At 54.8% G+C, this 11,315-nt stretch overlaps 1 protein-coding gene across 6 annotated transcripts in view; it reads left to right on the plus strand.

Moving 5' to 3' along the window:
• Positions 1-11,315, plus strand: part of ZNF512B (zinc finger protein 512B) — a 33,312-nt gene that overhangs the window by 7,084 nt on the left and 14,913 nt on the right. For 3 of the 6 annotated variants that reach the window (XM_025201678.1, XM_025201677.1, XM_025201675.1), the window contains 8 exons: positions 333-412; positions 1,781-1,924; positions 3,848-4,020; positions 4,183-4,433; positions 4,843-4,914; positions 6,479-6,694; positions 7,792-7,916; positions 10,268-10,360. In XM_025201678.1, the coding sequence (XP_025057463.1) occupies positions 333-412; positions 1,781-1,924; positions 3,848-4,020; positions 4,183-4,433; positions 4,843-4,914; positions 6,479-6,694; positions 7,792-7,916; positions 10,268-10,360 (1,154 nt within the window). The remainder of the gene's footprint in view (positions 1-332; positions 413-1,780; positions 1,925-3,847; positions 4,021-4,182; positions 4,434-4,842; positions 4,915-6,478; positions 6,695-7,791; positions 7,917-10,267; positions 10,361-11,315) is intronic. The other 3 variants (XM_025201679.1, XM_025201680.1, XM_025201676.1) reach the window with 3 other exon arrangements.

Consider the following 11,315-nt stretch of genomic DNA (forward strand, 5'->3'; position numbering starts at 1 on the left):
TGAACCCAGCGGTGTTTTTTTGCAAACTGAGCGCGACCTGCAGAGAAGGGCAGCAGCAGGGCTGTCTGCCTTGACACCTGCCTTTGGGGAGCCCATCTCATCTCTAGCATACTGGCTAAGCCAGGATCCTCCAACACGAGAAAGAAGGAGGAGGAGATCTCACCCGTTCCTCTGGCAAGGTTCTGGGTGCGGGAGACAGCAACGGGCCTGTCGGGAGGAGGAGCTGGAGAATGACGGGCTGGGACATGACTGGTAATGGGTGAGGTATGCTAAATCCAAGTGCTGGACTGGATCCGGGGGAGAGGGGTCATATCTTCTGTGTTTTTTTGCAGGAAACACAACCAGTGACAAGACAGAAGGCAGGAAGAAAGGGCGGCCCAAGGCAGAGAACCAGGCGCTCAAAGACATCCCAGTAAGCACCCCCAGTCCCCCCCTCACACTGGGAGTTGTTCCCTCCTCTCTCCCTTACCCATCCAGCTCTCTGCAAAGCACCTATTAAAGCGCAAGCCCACACACAAACCCCAGGAGCCGTTGTGGGAGCTCTTGTGCCCGTTGGGTCCGCTCAGCTGCTGCAAGAAAGGCAGGGCTGTGTCTGTGCATGTGCCCCAGAGATGAGGACGTTGCAGGGACTGAGTCCACTTAAAGCAACTCGTCTCCCCTCAGACAGCTGCCCCGAACCGTGGGTGAGCTGTTGATGCAGTGAGATGAGCCCTGCTCAGGGCTGAGTGGTCCTGCATGCCCCTAGACATGCGGGGCACCCACGAGCTCATGACCCAGGGATGCTCTAGCACCCCCATTGCACAGGTGAATAGGGCTCGGCATTTACTTCTGTCACTGTCTGTACAATTGGGTTCATGCCCTTTGGAAAACCGAGTGCAATGTGTGTGTGTTTATATGTATGTATGTGTATATGTATATATGTGTATGTGCAATATGTATGCACGTCTGTGTGTGTGTTTATATGTATGTATACGTATATGTGTGTATATAAATATATATATATAATGTGTGTGTGTGTGTCTATATATGCTTGTGGGGGTGATGCTGACGGGTGGAACAGATGCTTTTTTTATTCATGGGGATGATGCTGGGTCTGGCTATGGGCTCCATCACCAGGGGGATTGCCGGGTGAGGATTTGATCAGTGCCAGGACAGGAGACGGAGTTAATGATTGAGACTGTGGGCAGCGAGTGGTTTGAGTGGCCAGCGGGAGATGCCCTTGAGGGGCGCGATTGCCAAAGCAAGCCCTGGGCACTTTCTTAGCCCTTGTTCAGCTGCCTCCAGACCGTCGTGCCGTGAAGGTGGGATCTCAGCGTATTTTGCCTGCCAACGTTGCCCTTCCCCTGCGATGGTCCCGGCTACCGGTCTGTTCGTCACCAGATTCGGTTTCGTGCCCGGGACGCTGCCCGGGGCGGTGGTGATGTCTCCCCGGGGGAAACGGAACGGTTTGATTTCAGCACCGTGGCACGGACAGCACTCAGAGCCGGTTGTCACCGGAGGAGGATGCCGGGCAATTTACTGGCGAGATGAAATGTGGGGCAGTTAAATCACGGAGCTGACTTGCGGGGTGATTTATGCCACCAGCCGGGCCAGAAAGCACTTCATTTGCAGTGAGGGAAATTCCCCGGAGGACTGAGAGGCGAGCTACGACTCCATCATCGTGCCATCATGGCCAAGGCACCGAGCTGAGCCCTAGTACCATGCCGCAGGGGGTGGAATCGGGGCCCGACGGGCTCCAAGGCACCTATTCAACTGCATCTGCCTTGTCTCCTCTTCCCAGCTGACCCTGATGAACCAGTGGAAGGACGAGTTCAAGGCCCACTCCAGGGTGAAGTGCCCCAATTCAGGCTGCTGGCTGGAGTTCCCCAGCATCTATGGCCTCAAGTACCACTACCAGCGCTGCCAAGGGGTAAGAAGGACAGAGGTTTGTGTTTGATTTTGCTGATCCTTCTGCTTTGCCGGGCCCCTTTTCCCTTCTCACAGACCCTCGTGGGTGGATGATATCAATGCAACGGCCAAATTGCACAAGTGTCCTGGGTCATCTTAGGCACCTTCCCCTAACTTGTCTCCAGCCCTGTCTTGAATTCCCATCTCTCTCCAGTGCCACTGCCTGGGGAAAGCTGCACTTCCCCTGGCCCAGCTACCAGCATCTCTCCCCGTAACTGTGCAGGCTCAGCCAGCTGTCGGAGGGGACTTCTCCAGAGGGCTTTCCCTCTCCCAGCCTGACGGTAATGGCCCCTGCACTTTTGACTACCAGTGATTTCCTATTCACTGAAGCTCTGTAACTGGCTGGCTTTTACTTTTGGGCTGATCTCAGGAAGAACATGGAGGAGTGGCTGAGTCCTTATCAGGACAAGGGCAAGGGGTCCCAGTTAGGTCAAGCGTAGTGAACACATGCCAGACCCTGACTTGATCTTTGCCCCGATGGAGACACAGGGTCACACTGCTACCTCAGTGCAGCTGCTTGGGCTGTAGTTTTGTCAGGGCTGGACCTTGACCCCATAAACCACGCTGCAGATGACCAAGTGCAAGCCAGGCTTGGCATGGGGGAGCCACACCTGATCTACCCTGGGCCCTTTTCCCCCTGTCAACACAAAGCCGTCTGGATCCTGCAAATATCAGCACCTTCTTGGAAACTCCTTGGAGATGCACAGGAAAATCATGGAGTGCCCTGGTTGTTTCACAACCAACTTATCGGGGGCGTTTCACCAGTGCTCTCTGCAGCTCATCTAGAGGGAACCAAAGGCGTTTTCCACGACTTTTTTTCTCCCATCCTTGTATGAATCCCCTTGTCTTTTCTGTCCCCTCAGCAGCTTAGCAAATGTGCTGCTCAGCAATGGATGGAGAGAGCCACAGCTCCAGAAATCTTAAATGATCTGGACTTTTTAAACCATAAAACCCAAAGCTCCTGCTGTAGAAACATGATTGGAGCTACTGTGGGAAAAATACCAATAGTTTGAGAAAGAGAAAAAAAATCCTCATTTCAGTAGAATTTCCCATCTCCAGAAAAGCTGGGGGGTTTTGGCAGCCCCCTTCATCTAAGTGGCCGCATCTGTATACACACGAGTGCAGACATCCACTCCCGGAGCAGGCGATCTCACCTCCGACGAGAGAACTGCATAATCTCCAAACACCCAGGGGTGGGTGGCAGGGAGGGGAGGAGGGTGCGGGCGATGTGCTGGGAGATGTATAATAGATGTTACCCTGACGGGATCGGGATGCTCCTGTCGATGCACGCGGTGCTGAAGGTGCTTCGTTACAGCGGGTGGATGGCGATTGAGCTCGTGATGGTTTCTGCTGCAGCCATGCCCAGGTTGCACCAGGCACTTTGCAAACAAGCAGGCGGGCACAACCCATGCCCTGGACTGTTTTAACACCTTGAAAGGCCCCTTTTCTCTCCGAGCTCATGCATTGTTCCCCAGGCAGGCACCCAATGGGCTGTTCTATCGTAGACATCATAGAAAAGGGTCGTCAGGTGGCTTCTATTTAATTTGAACCGTAAGTGCTCAAATTTGACGAAGCTTTACCGGCTCCCCTCAGACAGAGGGGAAGCAGAGAGGCCGTTTAAAAGCGTGGAATCCACATGCATTGAAAGGGGGGTGTCCGATTTATTAGCCCCTGCCTGCCGTGTTCGCTAGGCACAGTCCTTGCGCTGACAGCTCCCAGCCTCGCGTCCAAGGGCGTGGGTGGGGGGCAGCTCCAGAATGTGCCCGACTGCAGAGATCCCAGAAGTATGTTGTCCAGCCCCCTCCCACCTACCCGGGGGATTCATTTTGCTCCAAGCTTGCATGTGTGAATCTTCCCCTTCCCGCGTCTATGCACGTGTGACCCCCCTGCTGCCTTGCAGGGCGCCATCTCGGAGAAGCTGACCTACTCTTGCCCCTACTGCGAAGCTGCCTTCACGTCCAAAACCCAGCTGGAGAAGCACCGGCTATGGAACCACTTGGATCGGCCGGTCCCGGCCTGCAAAGCCGAAAACAAAGTGCAGAAGTCTCTCAGCAAGAGCAGTGGCAAGAAAAGGTACCGGCCGCGTGGTGTAGCTTCTGGGCCGTAGTTTTAGGGGAAGGCTGAGGAGAGAGAAAGGGAGATGCCCCCAGTTCCCTTCCTGCTGGGTTGGCAAAGGCGTCGGCAGCATTGGTTTGTGGACTCCGCTTTCAACGAGCCCTCTATGCTTTGCCCTAGACCTGCTGAGAGCTCAGATTCCCCAACCATCCATCCCAAACAGGCAAAGATGGAGAAGGCGGCTGCCCGGGAGCCCCCCGAAAACGGCGAGTGTTTGGTGGCGGGCCGCAGGAGCAAGGAGTTCCAGATCGCGGCGGCGGAGGCGGTGGCTGCAGCCACCCCGACGGGCAAGTCTTCGAGCTGCAAGGACCCCAAGCAGCAGGGAGGTCAGGCAGCCCTCCAGGAGGAGGACCCCGAGAGGATGAAGCACAGTAAGAGTAGAGCCCAGGGCTACTCAGCTTCATGCACCCAGAGATGGGGGGTCGTGCACAGGTGCAGAGCAAATGTCTCGCCTCCATTAGTCCAGCGTCAATGGACAGTAACCCCAATGAACCCCAGAAAAATCATTCTGCAGGGCTGAAAGAGCAGAGCCAAGCAGACTTCCCTACCCCAGCTGCTATTTTGTGGGGGGTAAAGTGCCCTGAAGCAGAGCAGCTGAGGGATGCCCTTCCATCCCCGCTTCATCCCAGGAGGGTGTAAGCCTTCAGAGGGAAGCGGGGAAGCCAGTCCCTTCCTGCCCGCTTCCTGCCACGGGCTCCGCACTCTGCATGTGCTTCACTGTGCTCTTGCAATATAGTTATTTGACCAAATTTCTGTCTCTGTTTCTCTCTCTCGAGTCAGGAAGGAAACAGAAAACCCCTAAGAAATTTACCGGGGAGCAACCGTCCATCTCAGGGACGTTCGGACTGAAAGGTAACAGCGGCACCAGCCCTGTGTCCCAGCTTCTGCGAACCCGGGTATGCCCGATCCGTTCCTTCCCCGGGGGCTGCCAGAGCCCAGAGAGGCATTTTTATGAGTTGATCTCACAATAAGATCTCAACCACTGCCTGGGCTCGGTAATCCCCTCTGACTCAACGTGCCGGTGCGGGGCCGTGGGCCAGGCCAGAAGTGTGGGCACGTGTGGCTGCCACGTGTGGCCTTCCTAACTCCACCCCCAGATTCGCAAGCCCCCGCGAGCCTTCGTCAGTCTCAGGTGCCAGCAGGTAGTTGTCAGGTCACCGGTGGCACAAAAGAACCTGGTTTACAAACCATCGGGCCCAGAGATTGAAGAGTATTTCAGGCCCTTGTGCTCACAGACGCACGTTTCCCATCGCACGTGCGCTGTTCCTAGATGGGATTCTCCTGGCAGGTCTCGTGCAAAAATACCCTGCAAATCCTTGCACAAAAAATGTACGCGCCTCTCCAGCCTAAGATCCCGGACCAGAGCGTGCTTTTTGGCTTGTCTGCATTTCAGAGCTGTTGCTGCTATAGTTGCATCAGAGATGTCCCATGGCGCCTCCCTGAATGCTGTCAGCCCAGCTGGGAGAAGCCCTTTCCTGTCAACACAGCTGTTTCCAACTGCGCGGTTTGCTTGCTTAGCCACACCAGCAAGGGGATGCTGATGTAGCTCTGCTGGCAAAACTTACGAGTGCCAGCCGGACCTCGGTGCCAACAGCTCTTGCTGCCCTCGTCCGTGCCCCTGCTGCGTATTTATTCCAGCACCTCCTATTTCTGGGCCGGCGGGTCAGCCTGCTAACTGCACTCGCTGGGGTGGTTTCTGCATGCTCCCAACCGAGGGGCATCCCACGGTGCTGCTGCTTTTCTTATGATGACACTGGGGCCATGCCTTTGAGCCTTTGGCCCCCTGCCATGCATGGAGTGTGATCTCATCCTGCTCCCTTTCCTTGGGGGATTCGGCCCTAAAAGCCTCCCGCACAAAGCTTCAGCGATGGGAGAGCAGAGAAAAGCCGCTCTCGGGGTGCTCTGAGCAGTGAACCGGATGAGGGGGGGAAAATAGAAGCATGACTAGGGAGGAAGGTGAACTGCACCCCTTTCCCTCTGCCTGTGTGTGCAAGCAGGTTGCTGCCTGCTGATCCCTCTTCCACCCAGAGCAAAGGGGGATCTGTGTCTGGCACTCGCCCTCTCCCAGTCCCGCTGTCTCATAGCACCGGGGCCTGGGGCCAGAAAGGGCTGGGGGCTCCCCGGGTATCACAGCCCAGAACGGCGGCTGCCCTTGGCTTGGGTTCTTGGAGGAAACATCACTCCAGTACCTGATGCTTCTCAAGCCGCATCCTCTTTCAAGCTCATTTGGGCTCCAGGAAGACGCTTCCCACTCCCCAGCCTTCCCCCGTCATGATCAAGAGCTCCTCCTTGCCGACTCAAAGCCTTGCCCTGAAGCGGCGCGCCCTACCATCAGCTTCTGGGGCGTTTGTGCCTGTGGGTGACGGGGCTTTTGCCCAGGAAATGATGCTCACTCAGATTACTTTCTCTCCAACAGCTTCTCTCCAGTCCCGCTGTTGTAAACCGGGCACCGCTCCAGGTTCATCCTCCTGCATTTTAAAAACGCCCTCTCCCTCTTCAGGCCTCATAAAAGCTGAGGACAAAGCAAAAGCACATCGAGCCAAGAAGCTGGAGGGGAGCAGCAGCACGGACGAGCTGAAAAAGAAACCTCCAGGAGGCGGGAAAAAGGAGGCGGCTCCACACTTTCCAACAGGTCAGGCCAACGGAGAATGTGCTGAGCCCGGGCATGCGAGGATTCCCCGCTGCACGGAAACCGGGTCAGACAGAGGCCTGTCTGTCCTCTGGAAAGGCCCTTGCTGAAGTCAGTGAGATGGTGGCCTGAGCAAGAAGTGAGGAGGCATGAAATCCTAGAAAAGTGGGGCTGGAAGGGAGGTCACATCTAGTCCGACCCCCTGCCCAAGGCAGAATCAGCCCTATCGAAACTATCCTATATAAATCCATACTCTAAACTGTTAGCAAAACTACTGGCAGCCCTGACACAACGCAAGACATCACACCCCAACCTGCCATAAGTAAAAGGCGGACCACGGCAGCCAACGTCCTGCTGCTGCAAAAGGTTATTGATATACGCTCAAGATCCTAGGCAGGGGCCATGCCCCCCCACTACAGAGGAAGGCCACCCTCCCCCCAGTCCATCCCAGTCTGACCACAGGGTAGAATTCCTTTGTGACCCCAAAATATGGTAATCAGTGATCCTAAGTGGAGGGGCAAACCCGCTAGCCAGGAACCTCTGGCTTTTAAGTCCCAGCAAGGAGCACTGACACAGCCCAGTCTCCATCCCCACCCTGGGCTGCAGCCAACACTCAGTGCCCCCGAGGGACACGTGTAGCAGCAAGGGGGTAGAGGGTGGCGGGACCGTGCCCACCCTGCAAGTGTTCTCCACTTGTTGCATGGTTGAAACGCAGAAGTATTTAAACCCTTCAGAGCAGCTCTGGGCTCTGCTTGTGGACAGGCATCTCCGATGAGCTGGGGATGGTTAGATCAAGCTGTCAAGCAAGGTGGAAAAGTCCTCAGCAGACCTCGTGGGGGAGGAAGAAGGGCTCATGTAGTGCTCTCTCCCCTGATGGCGAAGCAGCTACCGATTCTCTCCTTCCCTTGGAGAAGGAGAATTGTCCCTTGGACAATTCAGAGCAGCCCTGAAACTTGGGGTTTTTTGCATGAGAGATTTTGCCCCCATCCATGCCTCCCAGCCCTCCCTGTTTCCTTCAGGCTCTGAGCTCTGGGAGGGCTGGTCTCTGCCTCTCTAGGGCCGGGCTCTCAGCCCTCGTTCTCCGTTTCTTCCCCTCGCAGTAAGCCCCGAGGAGCAGTGGCAGCGGGAGATCAATGAGAAAGGAGAAGTTGCCTGCCCCACCTGCGGCATCATAACCAGGAAAACCATCGTGGGCCTCAAAAAGCACATGGACGTCTGTCAGAAAGTAGGAGCCTGTCATGGTCGTTCGCTTTTGGGGCGAGGGGGGCCAGGTTTGCGCGCGCCAGGAGTAACATAACGGTGCTCCTGGACAACCTCAGGCTGCAGACGCCTGAGCATTTTCTGCCGGGCTTGGAGGGAGCTGGCTTCTCCCCCTCTTCCCAGCTGCTAAATGAATCAGTTCTGGAGCCCAACAAGCCCTCTGTCACCTCCTGCACAACCCAGGGGGTATAACCTCCCCGTGTGACCTGCTTCTATCAAGCCAGGTCGCCTTGTGCTTGAATGCAAGCCCGTCCCAGAGAGAAACGCCCAGGCTAGGCATGTTCCTTAGGTCTTTGGGGAAGCTGTAGGTCAATAATAGCCCAGTGATAAATGGTATCCCCGCTGCACTGCCATCCATCTTATGTCCTCATCCATCACCCGGCGTACTAGAAAGAAAGCATCTCTCCTAGAACGGCAACATAGGATCGATGCCTCCTGCCTTGAAAATATGTGTCTCAGCTTTGATTCCACATTCATTTCCCATAAATGCCACCTCCGCCTCGCATCAGCCTTTGAGAGGAGCAGGAGACCATTAGCCTGATAGTGGGTGACACCCGGCTCCATCAAAGCCCGTTGCGATGCTCACGTTGACTTCCGCGCAGCTGGGCTTTTGCCTGTTGGCTCTTAAATACATGTCGGGCTTTCTGAACACCATCGTAGGCCAGCGGGGAAAGCCAAAGGGCTGTGGGACCCACCAGCCTGCACAGGGTTCAAATTCCCTTGAGCATGGTGATGCCAGTCTCTCGCAGGGGAGCAGGCAGGTGGGTGTGCAGAGACGGTATCCAGACCCATTGATCAGGGAAGCTAAAGGATACTGGCACCTTGGGGCAGTGCAGAGCAGGATCTAATCTGGCTGATCTGCGGCATCATTTTGCAAGTGGTTTCTGATCCCAGGAAAAATCCCCCCAAGGAAATCCTAGCTCCTGCTTTGTACTGCCTCAGTCCTGGCCAGCTGCTCCTCCGCTGTAAATCAGGATTGCTGTCGATTGCCAGCAGCCCCAAGAGTCTGGGATGGCAACCGGGCATTGCAAGGAGCACGAGGGGTCTTTGGTCAGCCTTACAGCTGCATGCCGGGAAGGAGGCTGGGGTCCTGTTCCCGGAAACCACCCACCGCCCAGCGTGAGAGGCAATCCCAGTCAACTCCAATGAGGCAGCGATGCCAGCCTTTGCGGGCCCTGCCAGGGAAATGGCAGAACTGCTCAGGGTGCAGCAGGACTCGGAGGAGCCACGGGGCAGCAGCATCCAGGTGAACCTGAAACGAGCAGGTCGTCTTTTGTGGGGGCCGGATAGAAATGTGCCATTTTTAGCATCGCTCACTTGGGGAAAAGCCTGCCTCGGCTGAAATTAAAGGCCCTCGTGTCTTTACGGTGACGCTCTTTAGTTCCTGGACCAAGATTAGCCAGGCAGAGGCCAGGCACAAGAGAGTGCCTCCCAGTGGGTAGCTGTGAGGTTTTTTTATTCACTTCCCCAGAGGTAACAAAGTAGAGGATGAGTTTTTGGAACATCCAATTCATCTCTTATTAGTAGGGTAGTTTCCAGCTGAAATTAAGAAGAAGAAACAGCCGGGCTGGCAGCAGGTGCAGATAGACTAAGCTCCCCTTGAAGCAACAGATGAGTGCAGTAGGACGTGCATCGACTTTCTGTCTCTAGACTTAGTGCGTCTCAGTTCTCTGCACTGAGCGCGTCTCCCCTGTGCCCGTACATCTGGATAGTCCCCCAGCTGAAGTCAGTCTTGGCTTCATCACTTTGTAAAGTAGAATTGTGCTTTTTTCATGCATCCGTTCAGAGGTTGCTTGGAGCAGAGAGGCAGAAGTCAGACAGCAAGGTCACATTCAGAGGGGAACGCCCTGCCGTGGAGAGCTCTGTGATGCCAGCCAGTGCTTCTTCAGTGTAGGACAGTCCCCTCCTGCGGGGCATATCTCAGTCCGGTGTGTGACTGATACCTGCAAGATCCGCTCCGCTGGGTGACTAGTAGATTATGGGTTTATATCCCTCTGCCAGGCAGAACTAGGACCCCAGGTATAAATGCTCCTGACCTCAGAAATCCATATCTGAAACCCACGTCTGCAGTTTGGAGCATGCGAGTTTGACACCTGCATCAGCCCCTTAGAGAAAGAGGTTCGGTATGCATGCTCAGACTGAAGGCTGAGGCCAGAGGTTGGGATCCCAGTGTCCAATTTAAGGACATGGCTGTTTAGTAGTCTGCAGAGTCCCATTGCCTGGTGCTCCACGGAATAGTCTCTGCTGGGCTAAGCCAGGACAGCAGCGTGTGGAAGTGCCGTTGCCCACAGGGTGACCCTCGTTTCATTTGTTCAGCTGCAGGATGCCTTGAAATGTCAGCACTGCAAGAAGCAGTTCAAGTCCAAAGCTGGCCTGAATTACCACACCATGGCAGAGCACGTCAACAAGGTAAGGGTGCTTGGAGCTCTTGATCTGCTCGTCTCACTCTTTGTCTCTCTCTCTCTGGAAAGACACAGGTGAAGAAGACGAATAAACCAGCAGTTCCTGTAATTATTGTAATTTTTTTTTCACCTGGCTAATTCAGTGCTCATGCAACCAAGGGGCTCAGAGCGCTGATCTTCCAGCCTCCCACACACCGCTCTCAACATGCACATCAGCAGCGTGCCCTGCTTACCCTGCTGAGCAAAGACCTCCAGTCCTAAGCACACTCATGCAGTGAATATACACACATGCAATATGGATACCCTGGAAGCAGCAAATCCAGGGTGAGCAGAAAAGATACTAAAAGTCCCAGATTGTGGAATATTCGATGAGCCAAGGTTTTTCCAAGCGGCTAAACTCTGCTTGCAGAAACCATGGGAAATGGGTACTTGTTTGCAAGAAATAGTTCAGTAGTTATCTACTAGCCAAGGTGTACTGGTGTATGCATGTGTGAGCTGTGCACGCAAACACATCCATGCTCAACAACCTGGCAGCCGGCGACGTAGAGGCTATCCTTCCAGATCTGGTCTTGTGTGTTTTTAAGGGACCAGGACAAAACGCAACCCTGTTTGAGACACATCCTGAGTTTCCCATTTCCAATTTGCCTTTTCACTGTGAATCTGTCTCCTGGGCTCTGTTGTAATTGCTGATGTTTTTTTCATGAACTGAGTGCAGATGGATTTACACATGGTAAGGGCATGGCCACATTAGGCTTTCAATGGCCAGGGCATCTGTGCGTGCGTTAAAGCCATAGCAAATCCAGCCCTTGAGACAACCCGGTAAGAGTTTATACAGGCAGAGACTTGGTACGCCACTCCGGGCACAGAGCACATGAGTGAATGGTTGACTCTGTTGCTTCTGTTACTTCCTTGTTTCCAGCCTCTTCCCGTGGAAATCGCTGGACTGGGTGAACAGGAAGAGC

Source organism: Alligator sinensis, unplaced genomic scaffold, assembly GCF_000455745.1.
Source record: "Alligator sinensis unplaced genomic scaffold, ASM45574v1 scaffold752_1, whole genome shotgun sequence".
Taxonomy (NCBI): Eukaryota; Metazoa; Chordata; order Crocodylia; family Alligatoridae; genus Alligator; species Alligator sinensis.